General features: G+C 43.8%; 1 protein-coding gene across 1 annotated transcript in view; it reads right to left on the bottom strand.

The window, feature by feature from the left end:
• Positions 1–4337: 4337 nt before the first annotated feature.
• Positions 4338–23668, bottom strand: part of LOC311237653 (cystathionine beta-synthase-like) — a gene marked incomplete at its 5' end in the record, with an annotated part of 34168 nt that continues 14837 nt past the window's right edge. The window contains 8 exons of the mRNA XM_084325619.1: positions 4338–4740; positions 8302–8386; positions 11216–11324; positions 13694–13828; positions 15038–15115; positions 15322–15427; positions 17552–17636; positions 18479–18604. Coding sequence (XP_084181745.1) covers positions 4613–4740; positions 8302–8386; positions 11216–11324; positions 13694–13828; positions 15038–15115; positions 15322–15427; positions 17552–17636; positions 18479–18604 — 852 coding nt within the window. The 3' untranslated portion in view covers positions 4338–4612. The remainder of the gene's footprint in view (positions 4741–8301; positions 8387–11215; positions 11325–13693; positions 13829–15037; positions 15116–15321; positions 15428–17551; positions 17637–18478; positions 18605–23668) is intronic.

Genomic DNA, 23668 nt, shown 5'->3' on the forward strand with positions numbered 1-23668 from the left:
AGAAGTGCTAACGTAACCTTTTAATTCCCCTGTGTGCACAAAGACATGATAACCAGTGTTTCTCTTTGATATCTCGCCCGGACCAATAACGCGAGGTTCTCTTTCTTCCCTCCGGCTTCAATATGGATTATTAACGTGACACTAAACCACCTTTCTTCCTGCCTTGAGTGTCCCATTGTGGGACCAGTTTGCGGTCGCCAGCAGGGGGCGGTTGTGGCAGGCGGAGCAGAGGAGGAAGGAGATGAGCGAGCGAGACGCTGGTTACCTGGAGGGCGGAACAGGAGGAAGCTCTCTTCGACAGTGAACTCGAACGTGGACAGACGTGTGCTCTCTGAGAGCCCCGTTGAAGAGCAACGGGAGAGATAGAGAAACTCTGCTAGAAAACGGGTTTAGTGAAGTGTGGGAATAGTGAAACGGAAAGAGGAACAAACTTCAGTAATACCTCGGGTTATCCTAGAAGTTTATGCGGTATATTAGCTGGTGGCTAACGGCTATAGTGACTCTGAGTGTACCACTAGGCGAGCGTCGCCGAAGACAGGTGGTGTACATAGCCACGTTGCGTTAGCTATATAGGCGACAGCAGGAGGGTCCACCAAGACCCACAGTTTAGCTGTGTTTAGGTTAGCCCACAGATTAGCGCGCGCCAGCTCAACCCTCAGCCCCGCAGTGGACGTCTCGTCGACGCAGCCGAGGACACCTCTTCTTCCAGCAGAGGCCGCCACAGCGCAGCACGCTCCTCCAGCTCTGCCACTGCCCCTGCTGTCTACCCCGGCCCGCTGGCTGTTATCGCGGGACCCCCGACGGCCATCTTATCACCCGGACGAGTGGTGATGAGAGTGGACCCGCCATCTCTGTTAAGTACAGCGGCGCTCCGAGTGCCAAAACAATATCAATTCGAAACGAACGCTAGCAGCAGCGTCTAGGGGTACCCCAACCATTTTAAGCCGGCTTTAGCTAGGACCTTTTATTTGGTAACGTGGGCCCACATGTAATTTCTTTTTGAGTGTAATAACTGTGTTCCTGTATTGAATTTCCCATTGAACTCCTTTAACATGTACCTGGGTCTTCCCCACCGCAAAGCGGGGCAGTAGTATTAATGGAACGAGCACAAGGTGCCTATTTTGGGAATAATAATGTATTGTTGAGTGAGAGCACCAGGTGCCTAGTGTGAACATATTGGATATTACCCGTGTATTAAGATATAACCCTGTATTTGAGACTTGACTAAGTATTATATAAAGGAGACGTAGATGGGAGCATGGTGTGTGTGTCTGTCACTGAGCCCGTGTCTTAATCCTTGTTGCCCGGGTAATATTATTATTATTATTATTATTATTATTATTATCATTATTATTTAACCCTTCTCCACCATACTCGTATTTCATGGTTAAGGTCTCCACAGGTCATTAAGGAAGGGTACTGCTTTGGGGAGCGAAAATCATTAGTCATCTAACAGTCACCAGGTGTGGGAGGGCTAACAGAGGTACTGGGGGAAGTGAGAGTGTGTAGGGAGCTACTGCTGACCGCCCTGGAGGGCGAGGAGGACCAGAGTACCACCCCCAGGTTAGTAAATCCTGGGCCCCATCCACTCCTGCTGCCCGACCTCCAGGGCCCAAAGACGGGGGTTTAGTTAGATCAAACTCTACTGCATCCCGCTACCAGGTGGCTGTGTACAACCACTCCCATAAAGCAGGGATAATCCACCCTGCTACATATGGATAACATATATTCTCAGTTGCTTCCTCCACAAAATACTCCCTAATTAACAATTGTTTTACTTGACTAGACTCTCTGTCCTGCACCTTCTTCACAGCTTCAAGCACACTATCAATCACCCCTCCTACCCAACCCCCCCCCCCCCCCCCCACCCCAACCACCTCCAATGTACAGTTTTTACGTCAAATGTATATACTCTCTTTTCTGGACTCTTTTTGTATCACAAACAGTACTGTATTTGCAAATCTGGTATGTCATAAATGTATAGATGTAGCAGTACTGTCTATCTGTATGTCATATATGTCCTGATGAATTGAAAATGGGGGACCCTGATGTAAACAAGACGAAAGTCTTTCTCTGGTCTGCATCCCCTTAACAATTGTGTGTATTGAGCTGTACTGTACTGTACCCATTCTGCAATCTGTTAATAAAGTTTTCAATCAATCAATCAATCAAAAACCCTGTTTTGTTAATGCCATCTTGCTGCACACCTAAGGCAGAGGTCCTCTCATGCTCCTCATCAGGGGCGTAGCGAGAAATTCCGGGTGCTGTGCATGTGATGAGTCTCCTCCCCTCTCCTGGCCCGTATCCGCTTCCATTCATTTGTGCTAAGCTAGGCTAGCTTGCAGCCGGATAGCTTTCCACTGAACGCACACAGAGAGCAAATTGGTATCCAGAATTCTTGTCTGACTCTGGAGAATAATAATGTTGGCGTGTTCCTTTAAAGAGTTTCTGCACTTTACACAGAGACTGTCTCACTGGGATTCTGTTGTTATAGGGAACAGTTTGGACCCAAGTGTATTTCCCCATCAGTCATTGCATTAAAACATTGAGACAGGAATTCAACTCGTGTCCATTTAGAATGTTTATGTTGTCGAGTTGAAACACGTCTATAAGCGGCAACACCACAGTCCCTGGACGACAGTGAATCTTTTGCTCTTGGTACTGATTTATTATTATTCTCATAACGTTTCCTACTGATATGTCACAATGCCATAAACACAGCCTGTGGACATTTAATGACAATCAGCTATTATTTGATTACAAAACACACTATCTCTCTCTATTACACACACACACACACACACAATCACATAGCCTTCACTCCCAGACATATCTATCTACCGGTCGTCTATGGTTTGATGACTGTAACTGGTGGCCTCCTCATGACGTCTGACAGGTGGTTTTTGATTAATGATTTTATAACAAGTTAAAACATAGCGTCCTTGAAGGAGGTAGAGAACTGATTTTATAACAGGTTACACATAACCTTCTTGGAAGAGCTAGAGAACAGATTTTTATAAACCCTCCCCCCACACACATGATGGCCTTTTTATTTGAGCTGTATGAGTAGCATAGATGTTTGGCAAGTGGATTTGGTTTCTTCATTGAGCGCTTATCCTTCATCATTATGGCACAAGTATCTTGTGTTTTTATTATAAATACAATCACCTGTTGTTTGCCTACTAAGATGATGTGATGTCTTGTCTTTGTCTGAGGCATCAGCAGAGGATGGTCATGTGATTGTCATCACTGAAGCAGATTAAAACGGTCAGGATTTTATTTTACCTTTATTTAACCATTATTCAAAATCCATTAGCAGAAAAAGAATGGAACAGTGCATTATCATGACATGGGGTTTCCTTCTGACGTATCTCGCCATCTGCTGGCGCCAACACAGCATTACAACACAAATCATGTCCTGCAATTTATCACTAATTATTTTCTTTTTAAGCTTAATATAAAAAGGAAAACAAAGAAAACATTGACAACATTCCAAAGCAAAACCAATGGATTTTCTTGTAGCCTATGGGTATGAGAATAGTCTGAATACATGTTTTTTCTTAAGTATGGGTGTTGTGTTTGTGGCATATTTGATATAAAATACCTCTACTCTAATGTTTTCAGTGAGAAAATAGAGCTATAATGAAACACAGATCCATGGTTATTTCTTAAATAAAAACATAGAAGAACAACATATCAACAAAATAATTTATCCACGTGCCTAATACAAATGCAAAAGCTTTCCAAAAAAAAAAGCATACAAATAATAATAACGGACAAAATATTTGCTTTTGATCCCAGACAGACCAGAGATCAAACAGCATGTGGAATAACATTATTCTTAATGTTTGTTTTACTTTACTTGGGAGTACCAGATTGGTGGAGTCTACTGCATGTCACGTAGGTTGTCAATCACAGAAATGTACACTATGTTGACTTTTAGAAATCCTTTGTAATCCTCGCCGACCTGGAGACTTAAACAAACATACAGAACTATTTGCAAATGCCATCTGACCCAGGTCTGATCCCAACACGTAAGCATAATAAACAATGATTAAATGTATAGTTTCAGTCATCTTAGGTCACCACAAGCAATTAAGTGGTATAGCATCTCAGATCACATCATCACTTTTACGTCAACACTTTAAAAGATCAAAGATCCATTAAAACAATGACATCAATTTTAATAAACTTAAGTGAAAAAAAAGAGCACACATAAGACACTCCCCCCCCCCCCCCCGCCCCATTGTGCTTCTTGCTTGCGTGTGCATGATACTAATGTTACCGTCTCTAGGAAAATCCATCATGTGTTGATTTTATGTGGAGCACCATGTGTAACTATCCAAGATGGCGACTTTGTATGTTGTTTTTTTTATTTTTTATATGTTACGGTTTATCTGATGAGGAGCGGTCTCGGCCTAGAGTGTACAAACTTCTTCTACTGTTGTCCAGTCAAGTCAATTGCTCCTTTATTAATCCCCTTTTTTCAGGTATCAATTCAAGTGTCATAGCAGCTGGGGGGAGGGGAGGTACAGGGAGAAGAGGTAATAAGAGCAATAGTTACTGGGCTTGTGTGTGTGTGTGTGCGTGTGTGTGTCTGTGTGTTTGCAGATCAGAATTCCTCAGTACTTTCAGGGAACCTCTCCCTCTTCTCCCTGGCTGTGACAAAGTTGAGCAGGTCGATAGCCGTCACCACGCCGAAGACCATGTGCTTCAGTCTGGGTGAGCCGTCTGCCATGTCTGACACAAGGGGACAGTACAAGAGAATGAGACGGATAGAGAGAGACCAAAGAAAACATGGTTACAGAGAGACCAAAGAACATGTGAGAGCGAGGTGCACTTTCTCCTACATTGTGAAAACATTCGTGAGTCGTTCATTTTAAACAAGTATAGGAATAATCCCAAACGTTTCTCTATTAACCCTTTCACTGCCACACGACAAAGGGTTAACCCTGTCACAACCACACTGCAGAAGGTTAACCCTTTCACTGCCACACTACAGACGTCTGGGAAAAGTGGGAACAGGATAACAGAACATTTATTTTCTGTTTACTGCAGAGTGGAGGGACTGGGAGACCCATGTTACTGACCAAACACTCTATATCAGTGATGGCTGTCGGAATGTAGAGCTATTACTTTAACGAAGAAAATACCACTTACAGCTCCTTTACTGAAACGCATGTCGCCCCTTCTGTCAGCAACAGGAACCTCACTAGACTCTCTTGCTATTTCTCACATGTACACTGATATTTATAAAGATGCATTTCTCACCCCTCTGTTTTCTAAAAACTTGCCATCAGTTGCACGCCAACAGTGTTTTAGAAAATGCCTCCGTCAGCGCGACGCAAAATAAAATGCTCACATGAAACGACCTGATGGCACGACTTCAAACTCAGTTTCCACCAATTTTTTTGTGGACAGGAGGTAAACAAAATATCTGTATACATGTGGGCGGGGGCCATTAGGTCATGATGTTAGCCTTTTCCAAAAGCCCGTCCACACGTACAATTTGTTTTCCAAAAGTTCTGTTTTCGTGCGGATGGGAGGCCAGAAATCTGAGAAAATACTATGTTTTAAAAGAATATCCGTGTATGTGTGGACAGGGCCTCAGAAGATGGGGTGTGGTTAAGGACAGGCTATGGGCAGAACTGACAGCTATAGCTCCAGTGGGCTGAGAGCAGGGGACACAAACAGGCTGGATAAGCTGGTCAGGAAGGCCAGTAACATGGTAGGGGTGGAGCTGGACTCTCTAGCGGTGGTGGCGGAGAGGAGGAGTCTTGCTAAGCTCCACGCCATCAGGGACAACCCCTCCCACCCACTACACACAGACTTGGCTGATAGAAGGAGCACGTTCAGTGTTAGACGACTCCCAAGATGCAACACTGAACGGCACAGGAAGTCCTTCATTCCGACAGCCATTAGACTCTATAACGCATCACTGTGCCTCACTGCATCACTGAGAACAGGGTGACAGTACTATCTAATCTTCCTGGACTTTTTAATTTTAAATCGACATTGTACAATTTTACACTTTTTACTGTACACTTACTGTATATCTCTGTATATTTTAGAATGTATATACATAACATCGAAAAATTTATATCCCGGACCGTATTTTATTCTTATTATTATTTGTATTCGTATTTGTGACTTTTGTTTGTGATACCTAAATGTTTACTTTTTACTGTGAGCGATCTGTAGTGCCAAATTTCCCTTGGGATGAATAAAGTATTTCTATTCTATTTACCGCATATATATATATAATATAGATATCCATATCCGTCTGAATATACCTGCATATAATCCAGATCTGTTTAGCACTACACTCAGTAGTACTAATTTATATGTGTTATACTCAGTTTAATCACCTGTACATTGTATATTACTATTGCACTTTACTGTTACATTAGCACTCTGGTTGGATGCCAAACTTCCTTTCGTTATACTGTACTTGTGCTGTACTGTATAATGACAATACATTTTATTCTAATCCAATTTAATTCCCAGGCCCAATGATTGTGTCTGTCCAGAACACTGTGTCTGTCAAGACAGACATATGTGGGTTTACAAGAAGTTACATACTATTCAGGTTCTGGTTGATGAATAGAGTACAAAGTTTATGTTTATTTGTATTTGTGAGTTAGCCAAAAACACTGCGAGAACAGCTGTGTTTTCCAAATCCATATCAGCACCGGGGCGGATTTAGGATTGTAGGAGATCCGGGGCTCAGCCCAGACAGGTGCCGGCGTTAGCGGGCACGGATTTTTTTTACACAACCTTTAACTTATACCACCACCTTAAAGCGGACAAAAGGCACTAGAGAACACTTAAATTCACACCCTTTAATTAATGAAGCAAACTATAATAATTTATAATAATAATAATAATAATAATTATTATTATTATTATTATTATTATTATTATTATTATTATTATTATTATTATTATTAATAATAATAATAATAATAATAATAATAATAATAATAATAATAATAATAATAATAATAATAATAATAATAATAATAATAATAATAATAATAATACACTGTGTTTGTATAGCACCTTTTGTACAAGAATTGCAGCTCAAAGTGCTTCACAGCAGTACAAAAAGACAGGCATAAAATGAGCACAACATTGGCAGATCAAGAGCAATGCATAAAGCATAAAATAGATAGCAGTAAAATAGACAAAGTCAAGGTAAGACATAGAACATTAAATCACATCGTTTTTCATATTAGGATCTAAGATCTAGGGTTAACCAGCCTGTGTTATCACTGGGGATGGGTCTGAGATCTCAAAAGTCCAATACCGCCGCCTAACACCTTGCGGCCGATATTGCACTCCATTTGAAACTATGTGGCTTGGTATCTGTCATTTTGGAAATGACACCAGACCACCCTGAAACTACACTCATATTCACGACGGTATAAAACGGAAATGTATGGATGGAAAAATTATCTGTTTTTTGCATCTTGACCGGAAGAAACTCAATGACAATCGACTATATTATTAGATCCATAGCTATAATATATAATATAGCTTTAGGCCTGCAAACACAGCCACGTATCCCCATGTTAAAAGGTGCTGGCCTTTCAACAGTAACAGTAAACAGCGCCATCTGGCGCTGAAAGTGTTAATATGCGTCTTTGTTTACGGTTTGATTATCACTGATACAAAGTAAAATAGTGCAGTGCAATAAAATAGTTAGTAAAATAGAATAAAATAATGCAATAGTGCATTGCAATAAAATAGTTATCATCGTATTTTTTCGGGAGGCCGGTAAGGAGTGCATTACAGTAGTCGAGTCGGCTTGAGATAAAGGCATGGATCTGGTTTTTAGCGTCCTTTTGATTTATAAAGGGCCGTACTTTAGCTATCTTTCTAAGGTGGAAGAATTATGTTTTTGTCAACTTGTTGATTGTGATTCAAAGCTTAGGTCTGAGTCTACCATAACACCAAGACTTAACTCACTCAAATACAGTTAGCAGCTGGATAGACTACAGATGAAAATTTGCTTCTGCTAAATCTGGTGCAAACATATTTTCATGTAACAATGATTAGTTGTCAAAAAAAAAAAAAAAAAAAAATAATATATATATATATATTTTGAAAATAGATTCAGGGCTTTTCAGAAAACATTCGGGCCTTGAGCCCAAGTAGCCACCCCCTAGCCCCGCCCCTGTGAGGCGTGTGGGGAAACTGGACCGGTTTAAATGGACAGACAGTCTTTTATCAATGGTTATTGATGATAAATATGTGTTTTCTATCCCAGGTATCCTGTTCCCAAGGCGCACTACTTACATTGGATCTGCTCGTGAACCACCAAGGCAAAGTGATCGATCTCCAGAATACGAGACAACTTCCCCAGGTTATCAGTCAGACGGATCTGATGAGGGGGAGAGAGAGAGAGAGAGAGAGAGAGAGAGAGAGAGAGAGACATAGGAGGACATGGAAAGAAAGAGTGAGGGAAGAATGGAAAGAAAGAAAGAGAGAACGATTAAATGTATTAATGAATCAGTTCATAGAGTAATAAACACACACACACACACACACACACACACACACACACACACACACACACACACACACACACACACACACACACACACACACACACACACACACACACACACACACAGGGTACAAAATAGTTACACGCCCAGCGCCACTGGCTTGTAGATTTATTCTTTGGCGATTAGAATTTAAGGTCTGCCCGCCACCTGGCGGCTAACAAAATACACTGCATCTACCGCTTCTCCTCCAATCCACTCCCTCCAGGCCGCTCACAGTGGTTTAACACTGATGTAATATACTACATGTAGTACAATGCCAAAGCAACAGATGGCGATGTACAAACATGAAGGCCATTTTCAACCAATGAGAAGGGTGAACCTGTGATATCCTGTTCAGGCTTTGTCACTCACATTCTGTTAGAAAAAGTTTTGACGCCATTGTTGTTGTCATTAGCTTACATGCTAACGTTAATGGCAGCGACCATAGCATTGTGGCTAGGCTAGCTATCATCGCTTAATAGAGCTAGTGAATGGATAAACAACGTTATTTAACATTGCAGAATGGGTAAAACAATTGTTAAGGGGCCCAGGGGGTGTAGACTGTTGTAGTTTGAGCTAATCTACAACATGTTCCCAAAAAAAAAAAAAATTAAAAAAAAAATCTGCCAAGCGATGTGCCGCGGGGAGCGCTCGATTCAAGGTGAGCGAGCGGAGAGCGACTTGGGGGCGGGGTCAACATGAGCGATTAGCGGAGCAATTCGTTTAATAATAATAATAATAATAATAATAATAATAATAATAATAATAATAATAATAATAATAATAATAATAATAATAGATTGGATTTGTAATGCACTTTTTGTTCACTGGGATCCCAAAGTGCTACACTACATGGTTAAAACAGTTACAAAAATTGAAATAAAATGTGTGTCCCGACCCCACTTCTATGTTTCAATAAATTATTTGCATTTAAAACTATTGATTGATTGAAAACTTTATTAACAGATTGCAGAATGGGTACAGTACAGTACAGCTCAATACATACAATTGTTAAGGGGATGCAGACCAGAGAAAGACTTTCGTCTTGTTTACATCAGGGTCCCCCATTTTCAATTCATAGTAACATATATGACATACATGACATACAGATAGACAGTACTGCTACATCTATACATTTATGACATACCAGATTTGCAAATACAGTACTGTTTGTGATAAAAAAAGAGTCCAGAAAACAAGAGTATATACATTTGGCGTAGAACCTGTACATTGGATTGGGTAGGTGGGGGGGGGGGGGGGGGGGACTGTACATTGGAGGTGGTTGGGTGGGGGGGGGGGGGGGGGGTTGGGTAGGAGTGGGGGGGGGTTGGGTAGGAGTGGGGGGGGGTTGGGTAGGAGGGGTGGGGGGGGGACACTGTACAACTATACAAACAAAACTGTACATTGGAATATTGACAAGACCATACTTGGTAATTTACTGTACAATGGAGGGGGTTGTGTTAGGACATTTACAGGGGCCAGTTTCGAATTGTTTCAAACAGTTTATTAACGCTGACTCATTCCTTCAGTCCACTCAAAATGATGCTAATATTCCTTATGTTGTTTATGATATTAATTGAAAATAGCATATGAGAGTATTATATGTAATAATAACACATGGCGATATACTAAAAAGCTATTTATAATTTTTGGCTAGTAAAAAATCTGCCCGGCTGGTTGATTGATTGATTGATTGATTGAAAACTTTATTAACAGATTGCAGAATGGGTACAATACAGTACAGCTCAATACACACAATTGTTAAGGGGATGCAGACCAGAGAAAGACTTTCGTCTTGTTTACATCAGGGTCCCCCATTTTCAATTCATCAGGACATATATGACATACATGACATACAGATAGTCAGTACTGCTACATCTATACATTTATGACATACCAGATTTGCAAATACAGTACTGTTTGTGATACAGAAGGAGTCAAGAAAAGGGAGTATATATATTTGACGTAGAAACTGTACATTGGAGGAGGTTGGGTGGGGGGGGTTGGGTACATTGGGATATTGACAACCATACTGGGTAATTTACATTGGAGGTGGTTGGGGGGGGGGGAGACACACTGTATAAACAAGCAAAACTGTACATTGAGGGGGGGGGGGAGGAGACACTGTACAAACAAACAAAATTGTACATTGGACTATTGACAAAACCATACTAGGTAAATGACTGTACATTGGAGGGGGTTGGGTTAGGATATTTACAGGGGCCAGTTTTGAATTGCAGTCTCCCGTAGGTGTCCCTTGAGAGAGGTTTTGAAAGTGGGTAGTGATCCACATTCCTTTACAGCTTTGGGTAGGGCGTTCCACATTGATGTGGCATAATTGCGAAACGTGTTTAGTCCCTTATTTGAGCCGAATCTGGGTTTAACATGATTTGTGGAGCTCCCTCTGGTGTTGTGATCGTGGTATTCACTGACCTTTGGGAAGTATTTTGACATGTACATGGGTTGATGGGTACCTTGGTCGTGTAGTGTATCTTGTAGACTTTTAAAAATCTACCAGCCAAATGGCTGGTAAGTCAAAAAGTTAAGTTTGTTCCCTGCACACACACACACACAAGCACTGATGACAACCACAGTCAGACAGTGAATTATCACAATATTTCACCACTGAACCAGTTTCACTTTGAACAGCAGCAGTGACTGACCTTTTTGAACTGCTTGTACAGGACCGTGCTGACTGGGTCCGAAAGCTTGACCTTCCCTGCCAGTACAGAAGCCAGTATGCTACCTAGCGTGACCATCCCAAGGATCAGCCTACACACACACACACACACACACACACACACACACACACACACACACACACACACACACACACACACACACACACACACACACACACACACACACACACACACACACACACACACACACACACACACACACACACACACACACACACACACACACACACACACACACACACACACACACACACACACACACACACACACACACACACACACACACACACACACACACACACACACACACACACACACACACACACACACACACACACACACACACACACACACACACACACACACACACACACACACACACACACACACACACACACACACACACACACACACACACACACACACACACACACACACACACACACACACACACACACACACACACACACACACACACACACACACACACACACACACACACACACACACACACACACACACACACACACACACACACACACACACACACACACACACACACACACACACACACACACACACACACACACACACACACACACACACACACACACACACACACACACACACACACACACACACACACACACACACACACACACACACACACACACACACACACACACACACACACACACACACACACACACACACACACACACACACACACACACACACACACACACACACACACACACACACACACACACACACACACACACACACACACACACACACACACACACACACACACACACACACACACACACACACACACACACACACACACACACACACACACACACACACACACACACACACACACACACACACACACACACACACACACACACACACACACACACACACACACACACACACACACACACACACACACACACACACACACACACACACACACACACACACACACACACACACACACACACACACACACACACACACACACACACACACACAGGTTAATCAGTTTGTTCTACTGGCATGTGAGGTGCACCAGTGAGTTTGTACACAATTTGTACTGCACACAACCCGGTGAATGAATCCTGTTGTCAAGAGACAGGAGGAACAGGGTTTGACTGTACGAACAAAGGTTGAGCGGAGATAACTGAGCATAACAGACGACTGCACCGAGGATAACTGACCCGCTTATTTTTCTGACGGTGCACAGAGAATAAGAGAGCGTGCTTTACCACTGCACAACAGAGACGAGGGCGATTAGAGCGCTAGACTGTTAGTGAAAGTAAACTATTGGAGAAATAATTCGTCACAAGTAGGGATGTTCGATATTGGCTTTTTTACCGATATCCGATATACCGATATTGTCCAACTCTTAATTTCCGATACCGATAATAATAATAATAATAATAATAATAATAATAATAATAATAATAATAATAATAATAATAATAATAATAATTATAATAATAATAATAATAATAATAATAATAATAATGCAGGACCTGTTATGGGGGGTCTTTATTCGGCATGCAACAAACTGGACATGCAATTGGAGCGGCACACACACACCGGGATACACACACGCATGCATTGTCTTTTTCTCAGTCGCCGATGCGATTGAGTCTCTGCGCCTAACCCAACCCGTCGTCCTTCAAATCAAATCAAATTTATTTGTAAGGCCCGACAACACACGTTAATGTCCCCATGGGCCGTACACGTCTTCTTTAAACAAGTCAAGAAGAAACATAACAATAAGTCAAGAACATGGGCAGCCGGGAGCAGATAGGGCGTCAACGTGAGCCGCGCCCCGGGGACCAATCCAAGTGCTCCTGTCCGTCTTCGTCAAGGACGCCACAGCGTTAGCGATCTGCTGTGCATGTTTTTCCATTGGGTTTATCTTATCGGGGGGGAAACCCTTGCGAGCACGGGGAGAACATGCAAACTCCACACAGAAAGGCCTGGGAGATACCCCACCTGGGTACCTGGCATCATGGAAACCTGGTCCCCAAGTGTGAGGCGACAGTGTTAACCACTACACCACCGTGCCGCCCGATATCAACCGATACCGATATATGCAGGGTTCCCCCCCCAACTTCTTTTTATAATTTCAGGTAATTAACATTACATATCTCTTGTCGTGGAATTAACACAACATTATGCATACTTTGACAATAAATAAAATAATAATTTGTTCTTACTTGCTTGCCTGTGTAAATAAAGGTTAAATAAATGTTAAAAAAAAAAAAAAAATGAAAACCGATACCGATATTTTCCGATATCACATTTTTATGCCAATATCGGTAGATAATATCGGTAGGCCGATAATATCGAACATCCCTAGTCACAAGTATTTCACTGCATTTTACATTCAGTGGAAGTCACTTCTGGGACACCCACCCTGCCTCGTCCACCACGGGGGCCTGGTCGAAGCCCTTCTCCTTCAGGATCTTGATGGTTTTCTGACAGGTGACCGTGGGCAGGACGGTGATGGGGGCCGACAGGTTCAGACCCTGCAGCCTTAGGTTCCACCACCTGGTGGGAGGAGGAGGAGGAAGAGGAGACGTTTTTTTCTCTTATTGATGAATCAAATGTCCCATTATTGTGTGTGTGTTTGGGGAGGACATGCATGGTCATACACAGGCACACACACACTCCTTTATCTTTAAATCATTTTCTTTTTATGTTATGGAGATTTGGCCCGATCCATAGATGTATGACTTGGCCATAATAAGGTAATTTATAGGCCTGATATTCTATATTCAAATTGCATTATATTTCAAATTGCAGTACTGTATCTTAAAAAAAAACTGTAAATCATCTCCCCTTTATTAATTTGCTTAGGTTCTTTGTACACTTGATCTCAAGAAGGTGCTGAATGAGCTCAATGAACGAGTTTCTTACCAGGTCAATGTTAGCATGGTGTTATTCACCGCCAAAAATGATAATTGATATTCTCCTTTGGTTCATTACAATTGATCAAGATTTACAAACTATTCAAGCATAGTAGTAACAGACACAATATTTCGGACACTGGGAATACATTCCCTGAGGTCCATAGATGTTCCTAGATACCAAGAACATGCAAATGGACCTTGTAGAAGTGGAGCAATCTTCCATTTACTTGGGTATGTATTTTTAGGCAGATCTTCTGAAAATATGGCTACAGCTGATTTGATATCCTTGCCTTTGTCCTTGTCTTGTCGTCTTATTGTGATTTTATATGGGGTTTTTGTTGCTCGTTTCTGTATGTACACTCGACGTGACTGTAAATTTAAATAAAGGGTTGAAATTAGAATTGAAAAGGTGTACAGTGTGAGCCCACGCCCAGGCGCAGTGAATAAATGACAAGGCAGTTTCCGGGTCTCGATGACGGGAACAAGAGTGGGAAGGAACCACAAACCAGTGTATTTCCCGCTCAAACTTCCCGCAGTCAGACTCTGAAGCTTCCATGTAATTAAACGGACCTGGTCAGTGGCTCAGTGACACAGCACACATCTGTTGGGCCTTTAGGTTGTAGCCTGACCTCAAACACTGACCCCCCCCCCCCCCCCCTGCTTTTATCCCCAACAACTGGCGACTGTGTTTTTAGCTCTTAGCTGGTTTGTAGAGTGAAATGTGTCAGCAATTTTATAGTTACAGGAAATCAGGAACACACGCACACACAGACACACACAGACACACACACACACACACACACACACACACACACACACACACACACACACACACACGCACACACACCAGGGTTTGGACACCATGATGTCCTCCTCTCTCAGGAAGCCCTTCTGGAACATCCACTTGTCACTGAGGAACTTAGACCTGAAGTAGAGAGAGAGAGAGAGAGAGAGAGAGAGAGAGAGGGGGGGGCTGTGAGGACCCTCCTGTACTTCACAGCAGTGCTGATACCCAACACACACAGTACTCTCTCTCCTGTGATGCTGTTTGCTTTGATAAAAAGCCTATGATATCCCATCATGTAGATTAGAAGGTATAGTGGCCCCAGTGAAACGGAGGAGGATTCTCACATGTAGTTGCGAATGGAGTCGGGCAGGATGACCACACAGCGCTGGCCTTCCTTCAGCTCCTTGGCCGCCCTCACCGCTGCCGCCATGGCTGTGCCAGAACTGCCACCTGACGGAGGCGAGATAAGATACAATATTATGTTATGTACTGTACATTCACTTTAGAGTTTAGACACTTTAACCTTTTCAAAACCACACTACAGAATAATAATAATAATAATGGATTGGATTTATATAGCGCTCTTCATGACACCCCAGTGACCCCAGAGGGCTTACAGAGTCCATTATTCGTTCATACACAGTCATACCGGTGGTGGTAAGCTACAATTGCAGCCAGAGCTGCCCTGAGGCAGACTCACGGAAGCGTGGCGAATAATCATCGCCTACGGCCCCTCCGACCACCACCAACATTCATTCACATGCATACACATTCATACGAGGCAAGTAGGTTAAGTGTCTTGCCCAAGGACACAACGGCAGTGGGATGGACATGGGCTTGAGCTGGATTCGAACCACCAACCCTTCGATCATTGGACGACCCGCTCTACCCCTGAGCCACGCCGCCCCACTACGGTTAACCTTCTGTAGTGTGGTTGTGAAAGGGTTAACCCTTTGTCGTGTGGCAGTGAAAGGGTTAAACACCGTTTAACACTACACACCATATGTATTACTAAAATATTTGCACTACATACCTACCTCATTTTTGCATTTTGTACTTCATTTTGTACTTTAGTTTGTATATTGTACACAGTATTATTTTGTATAGTGTTTGGTGTTTTTACTTATTTTACTGTATGAGGCACAATCTCATGGGGCTCATACAGAACTAAGCATTTCACTGTAATGTAACATGTACCGTATATGTGACAAATAAAACAAAACTTGAAACGTAATTGTCCTATGCAGAAAAGCCCACCCGGTACACGTGTAGTCTTTTACCAACGGAGTTGCAGTTTTCCGCAATCTGACTGACATTTCTCTCAGCGCCAATCACGTGACGCCTAGTTCTATCACTGGTTAAGCTTGGCGACTCTTTCGAAGTTGGTTAAGGTTAGAGTTTGTCTTAGAGCAGGGCGATAGAACACCAGCCCTGATTCCAAACTCTAACCTTAACCAACTTCGAAAGAGTCGCCAAGCTTAACCAGTGATAGAACTAGGCGTTAGCTAGCTAGCAGGCTGTTAGAGGCATAACTAGGCATAACGTGATTGGCGCAGAGAGAAACGTCAGTGGCCAATCAGATCGCGGAACCCGAACGCGGAACTGCAACTCCATTGGTAAAAGACTACACTCACCCTGTACTCCAAGCAGATCAAAACAAATGAGATAATTTACAAAAAGAAAATTATTAATTGCAAATAGCATTGAACCCTTGCCGGTCAGAGGCTACATAATTTTATTTTTTTTTATCCACTTTTTCTCCCATTTTCTATATTTTCTCCCATCCCAATTTCGTATCATCCAATTCAACCCTCCCCTGTCACGAACGCTGTTTCTTGCCTCCCACAAGCCGGCTGCAATGTGGACTAAGTCATACATAGCACAAGTCCCCTCCGGTACTTGAGGTAACAGCAGTCGCATCTTTCCACCTGTACAGCGCGATCTCTCAGTGGCGAGGAGTAACGCGTGGGAGGCTCACGCTGCCCCCGACACTTCCTGATTCCACTGTGCAGGCGCACCAACCGACCTGTAGGAGTCGCTGTCCACAACGCCCGATCCCCACCCATCAGTTTCCCACCCCCTAATACGGCCAATGTGTATTAGTACGGACGACCAGCTAAACTGAAAGCAAATGTGGAGCGCTGGGCGCGAGCCCAGCGTCTCCAGATTTCGTGGTGAGCGCCTTGCCCACTACGCCACGTAGCCGCCCTGAGGCTACATAATTAAAAGCAGAACCCACTGGTCATCCACTGATAACTGTAAATCAGACAACATCATGCTATCCTGTAGGGCAGAATAGCGTAGTTATGCTGACAGGCAACAGTTACTAAAATTTACCCATCTACCCATCTCAAGCCCTGCCCTCTTTTCGTGATCCTCCATCCGAAGCAACAGTCGTGATTGGAGGATCAAGAAAAGAGGGCAGGGTTTCGGGGGGGGGGGGGGGGGGGGTCCATACATGTACTGTAGGCTAAGCTAAAGACATGAGTATTCTATTCGGTTCTGTCCTAGGTGGTGGCGACCAACAATGTTCCAATCTCTTGACCGGGTGACGGCAGTAAGTGGCGCTCTTACCACACAGCAGGCCCTCGTCTCTGATCAGCATGCGAGCCATGTTGAAGGAATCCTCGTCGTTGGTCTTGTACCATCGGTCAACTACCTGGGGGAAAACACGAGGGAATGAGAGTTTGAGAGAGAGAGAGAGAGAGAGAGAGAGAGAGAGAGTAAGTAAGTAAGTAAGTAAGTAAGTAAGTAAGTAAGTAAGTAAAGTTTATTTATATAGCACTTTTCACAGAGACAACTCACAAGTGCTTTACATACAGCAGAAATTAAATTAAATTAAATAAAAAGCAAGAACCATTCAAGAGATAAGACAGAACAAAACACAATGCATCACAGAGAAACAAAACAAAACAAAAGACATATTCTATACCTGAAGGAGAAGCTCAAACATTACCCAAAGGCCTGTTTAAACAGTAATGTTTTTAGCTAATTTTTAAAAATTTCAACAGACGCTACAGCTCTTAGGCCACGAGGAAGGGCATTCGAGAGTCTAAGCGCTACAGACTGAAAGGCTCTGTCTCCTTTGGAGAGAGAGAGAGAGAGAGAGAGAGAGAGAGAGAGAGAGAGAGAGAGAGAGAGAGAGAGAGAGAGAGAGAGAGAGAGAGAGAGAGAGAGAGAGAGAGAGAGAAAGAGAGAGAGAGAGGGGAGAGAGAGAGACAGAGAGAGAGAGAGAGAGACACAGAGAGACACAGAGAGAGAGAGACACAGAGAGAGAGAGACACAGAGAGAGAGAGAGAGAGAGAGAGAGAGAGAGAGAGAGAGAGAGAGAGAGAGACAGAGAGACACACAGAGAGAGAGACACACAGAGAGAGAGACACACACAGAGAGAGAGAGACACAGAGAGAGAGAGAGACACAGAGAGAGAGAGAGCGAGAGAGAGACACATAGAGAGAGAGAGAGAGAAATCCAGAGTTCCATTAGAGTGCAGCTGCCACTCACAGATCTGTCGAGCACGGTGGGGATGAAGTCGTACCCGATGCCCTCCACCTCGTACTCGATCGTGTCGGTCCTGTTCAGCTCAGCAGGCTGGGCCAGAATGGAGCCCTCTGGATCCACACCAATAATCTGTATTATACATAACATACACTGGTTAGTACCGGAGGAGTAGCAGAATCTGTTACATCTGCTTCATGCCATCTTCTCTTGATGTACATGTAACAGGTACAACCTAGTACCTGCCACGAAACTTCGACCGCGCCTTGAGTGGGAGTCGAACCCCGGGCGTCCGCACGGGGGGAAGCAACACAAACCGCTGCGCCAAGAGAGGAACTCCTCTCTAAGCGCTGAGCTTGAATGCCTCTGGGGAGTGAGTTTTACTTCCATGCACCGTAGTCACACTATCGCGGTGCATATCCGTTACACTCACCCCCCCTAAACTCACACCACCCAAGGCATCCGGGTCACGGCACCACTGTAACAGGTACAACCTAGTACCTGCCACGAAACTTCGACCGCGCCTTGAGTGGGAGTCGAGCCCCGGGCGTCCGCACGGGGGGAAGCAACACAAACCGCTGCGCCAAGAGAGGAACTCCTCTCTAAGCGCTGAGCTTGAATGCCTCTGGGAAGTGAGTTTTACTTCCATGCACCGTAGTCACACTATCGCGGTGCATATCCGTTACATACACATAACGCCATAACCTACTTCCAAAATTCAGCCTCGCTCGCCCATTCTCCCGGTTTGCCTGCACCAAAGGTCCACAACCTTTCTGGGTCCAAGGCACAACCAGAAGGTCAAACTAGAATCTCAAGGCACACCAACTTAGGGTCACAGTAATCAATTATAGTGATTGTCTCAAATGTCATGGTTTTATCGTCATTACAGATACTTCCCCTGTGATATCAAGGCCTATGACTGATGCAGTAAGAAAGCTGTGCCTTGTTGATGTGCAACCAGAGAAACATGAATCAGTGCAACGTCAAGAACAGCACACAAAGGACTTCTATGTGGCAGTATTATGTCTGTGTGTGTGTACTAGTCCTTTGTCATGTTTACTTGTAATGTTATATGTTGTGATGTAAGTATTATGTCTGTGTCCGTGTGTACTAGTACTTTGTCATGTTTACTTGTAATGTTATATGTTGTGATGTAAGTATTATGTCTGTGTCCGTGTGTACTAGTCCTTTGTCATGTTTACTTGTAATGTTATGATGTAAGTATTATGTTGCACTGTTAAATGTAAGTAATAATATGATTGAATATAACTGCACTTTAACTAGGGTTGCCACCCGTCCCGTAAAATACGGAATCGTCCCGTAATTGGAAACTAAAAGACGCGTTCCGTATTGAACTGATACGGGACGCCCTTTGTCCCGTATTTTAAGGTTGCCAGTTTAGTGAGAGAAATGAGCCAGCCGACCTACAAAAACAAGCAAAAGTGTGTCCAAAAGTTGCGGAAAATAAACAGACATGGCAACTCGGGTATAGTGGGCGTGCGCTCAGCAGCTCACCGACCAATGAGAATTAGCGCTTTCACGTTGCTAGGAAGAGTTCTGTGCCGTTGTGCCAATCAGAGAGTCTGTGCGCTGCGTGATTTATTTTCGAAGTCGCTTTGAAATGATTGTCTACAGCAGACACTACTCCACCGCGTCCTAAAAAGACAAAACGCCTCCAGAAGTACAGACCTGAGTGGGACGAGGCAAACCTCTGGTGTGATAGTCAGTGGAGATGTTTACAAAGCAAACTGTAAAGTATGTAGGTAGGTGTGTGTTTTCTGTGGCGCATTGTGGACTGACTGACATCAGACATATGTAGGTAGGTAGGTATGGGATATTACATCTTATTTATCTGGTTGTGTTTTAACTAGATGTCAGTATTTCTATTTAACTGCCCTGGCAGCCATGAGTTTACTCTTCTTTGCACTTTATTTTTTATTAATCTTTTAATTTGGGTCACACAAGTGTTTCATTGTAATATAAATTGTCCTCTTTGAGTAAAAGTGTTCCCAGGCTTAGTTTTTACAGCACTTTATATGCATACAGTATTATGCTCAAGTTGAGGCTATAGTTCAGCCAATTTATTAAAACAATGTTAAATGCAAATAAAGCACTTTAAACTTTAAGTATGACTAAATGCTTTCTTGACTATATATAGTAACTGTTCCAAAATGCATAGATTTATATGTATTTTAGGGGTTTGGGGGGCTAGCTCTTTTTAATATAAATGTCATAGATTGTTTTATTTAGATTTCATAGATTTCTATGCATTTCAGGAGTTTGGGGGGCTGGCTCCCCAAAATAATTAAATAACATAACCCTAACCCTAACCCTAAAACCGAAATAAAGTAAAAAAAAATAAATAGTGACAAAATCCGGCCATTTTCGCCCAAAAAACCTCCCCAAATTTTTTTTGATGATATGTGTCCCTTATTTCTACTGGTCAAAGGTGGCAACCCTAACTTTAACTGTTCTACAAGAGGGCGCTATAGGCGTAAGGAGACGCAGCTATAGCAGCTGACGTCAGGTAGCAGGTATAAGAGGGAATGTTCCCTCCCCCTCTGTCTCTCTCACTCTAGCTCTCAAGGAGAGCAGGTCTCGTGGTGCAAATGTACAGATGAAAATAAACCACGCCAGTTAAGGCTAAAGAGGACCTCGTTGTCATGACCAGTTATTTTGCTCCCCAGGTGACTCTGTCAACAGGTTATGGGCCCAGATCACGGAAGAGCAAAAATAACGAGAAAAAAAAGTATAGGCTAGTTTAGCAGCGGGAGAACCGTGTGACGCTAAAGCTAAGCTAACAGGCAGCTAAGCAACGCTACCATTAAAAGATGGCGACAAGAGGCAGGAGCAAGTGGCCCACGTTTAACGGAAGGGCAGAAGAATACGAGCTCTGGGAAGAGCGGATGTTGTGCTGTATGCACGGAGTGGGGCTGAAAAAGACAATTTTGACGGGCCTCACGGGAGAAATAACGGCAGCCGCGCAAGCCCTGGATACAAAGCTGAATGCTGACACATACTGCGAGCTAGCACCACTCCTAGACAACACAAGCTTGGGGCTGATATTCCGGGACACAAAGGACAAAGGCAGAGAGAGTCTAATAGTGTTAAGAGAACACTACATCGGCAGAGGTAGGCCCCGGATTGTATCCCTGTATATAACGTTGACCGCGCTGAAGAAAGCTAACACAGAGACTGTGACTGAATACGTCATCAGGGCGGAACAGATCATCACGGCGCTCAAGAGTGCAGGAGAAGCACCGAGCGATGGACTAATGATGGCGATGGTTATGAGGGGACTACCGGAGATGTATAAACCATTCACACTGTTGGTGACACAAAGTTCAGCGGACATGTCGCTGGGGGAGTTCAAGGCCAAGCTGCGGAACTTCGAGGCCTCAGAAGACTCAGACCCGGTCGCCGAAGAGGCGGGAGAAAGGGTAATGAAGGCCCGGGCAGCACCAAAGAAAAAGACCGGACCCCTGACGGAGATGGCGTGTTGGCGATGTGGAGAAAAGGGTCACCGAAAAGATAAATGCATAAAAACCGTTTGGTATAGTTTCTGTGGAACTTCGGGACACGCAGACAGAGTGTGTAGAAAGAAGCGCGAACAGAGCGTTCGGTACGCGCACGTGCAAGATGGCGGCTGTGTGCAAGATGGCAGCAGCGGTGGACGTGAGGCGAGTCGAGACGACGCCCGGAGAGCAGCGGGAAGAGAGGACTTCACCTTCGGGGCGCAGACAGCATACGTCACCCAGTCAACGCAGCAGCAGCAGGTCCAAAGGAAGGGACTGATCGTGGACACAGGTGCGTCGTCCCACATTATCAACGACAGGAACCGATTCAAGAACTTTGACAGCACCTTCGAGCCGGAGAGACACAGCATGGAGCTGGCAGACGGGAAGCGCACATTCGGGTTGGCGCAGAGGAGAGGAGACGCACAGGTATGCCTCATAGACAGTGAGGGACGCCGGTGTACAGTGACGTTGAAGAACGCCCTCTACATACCCTCGTCCCCACAAGAACTATTCTCTGTAAAATCTGCTACTGCAAAAGGTGCCAAAGTGTTCTTCAATGAAGGTAAATATGTTCTTGTAGAGCCTGACGGTACAAGGTTTAACATTGAGGTGTACAAGAGAATGTATTATCTACAAATAGAATGTAATGAAAATGATATGTGTAATGTCAGTCATGATATTCAGACATGGCATGAGATCATGGGTCATTGTAATTACGAGGATATACTGAAGCTGCAGGCGGTGACAGTAGACATGCACATTAACAGTGAAAAGCATAGACCTAACAAAGAATGTGATGTGTGTATAAAGGGAAAGTTCACTCAAACAAGGAACAGAGGTCCCACGGAAAAAGTAAAGACACCACTAGCTAGTTAACACAGATCTAGCCGGTCCAGTAAATAATGAGTCCATAGGTGGCTTTAAATATGTGCAGTCTTTCACAGATGTGTGTACAGGGGCAGTGTTTGTTTACTTTCTCAGAGCAAAGAGTGACACACTCCAGGCCACAGAAAAATTCCTTGCAGATGTAGCTCCGTACGGCAGCATAAAATGCTTAAGGTCCGATAACGGAACAGAGTTCACAAATAGAGAGTTCCAATCACTACTGAGAAGGAACAAGATCAGACACGAGACGTCCTGTCCTTACTCCCCGCACCAGAACGGGATAGCAGAGAGGGAAGGACACACTCTTTTCGAAATGGCTAGGTGTAAGCTAATAGATGGTAACTTATCCAAGAGTCTATGGAATTATGCGGTACAAGAAGCCGCTTACACCAGAAATCTGTGTTTTAACAAGCACACGGGCACCACCCCATATACAGCACTGACAGGAAAAAGGTGTGATCTAGCAAGGATGCACAAGTTTGGGTCAGTGTGTTATGCTTACCAACAGAACAGAGGAAAGCTCGAGTCCAGGTGTGAAAAAGGACTTTTTGTAGGGCATGACAAGGGCAGCCCCGCTTTTCTAGTCTATTATCCCGGTAAAGGGAAAGTGCAAAAGCACAGGTTAGTAAAGTTTGTCACAAAGACAACATGTGAGAACGAGACACAGACACAGGAACCAGAGCTGGACTCCAGAGTAGGGTGTGAGGAAAGAGAGACACCACAGCCTAGTGTACTGAGCACAGACATGCAGACAGACGGTCAACAACCCCCAGAGGATGATGACGGGAAGCAC

This window comes from Notolepis coatsorum (genome assembly GCF_963971535.1).
Source record: "Notolepis coatsorum genome assembly, chromosome: 1".
NCBI classification, from domain to species: domain Eukaryota; kingdom Metazoa; phylum Chordata; class Actinopteri; order Aulopiformes; family Paralepididae; genus Notolepis; species Notolepis coatsorum.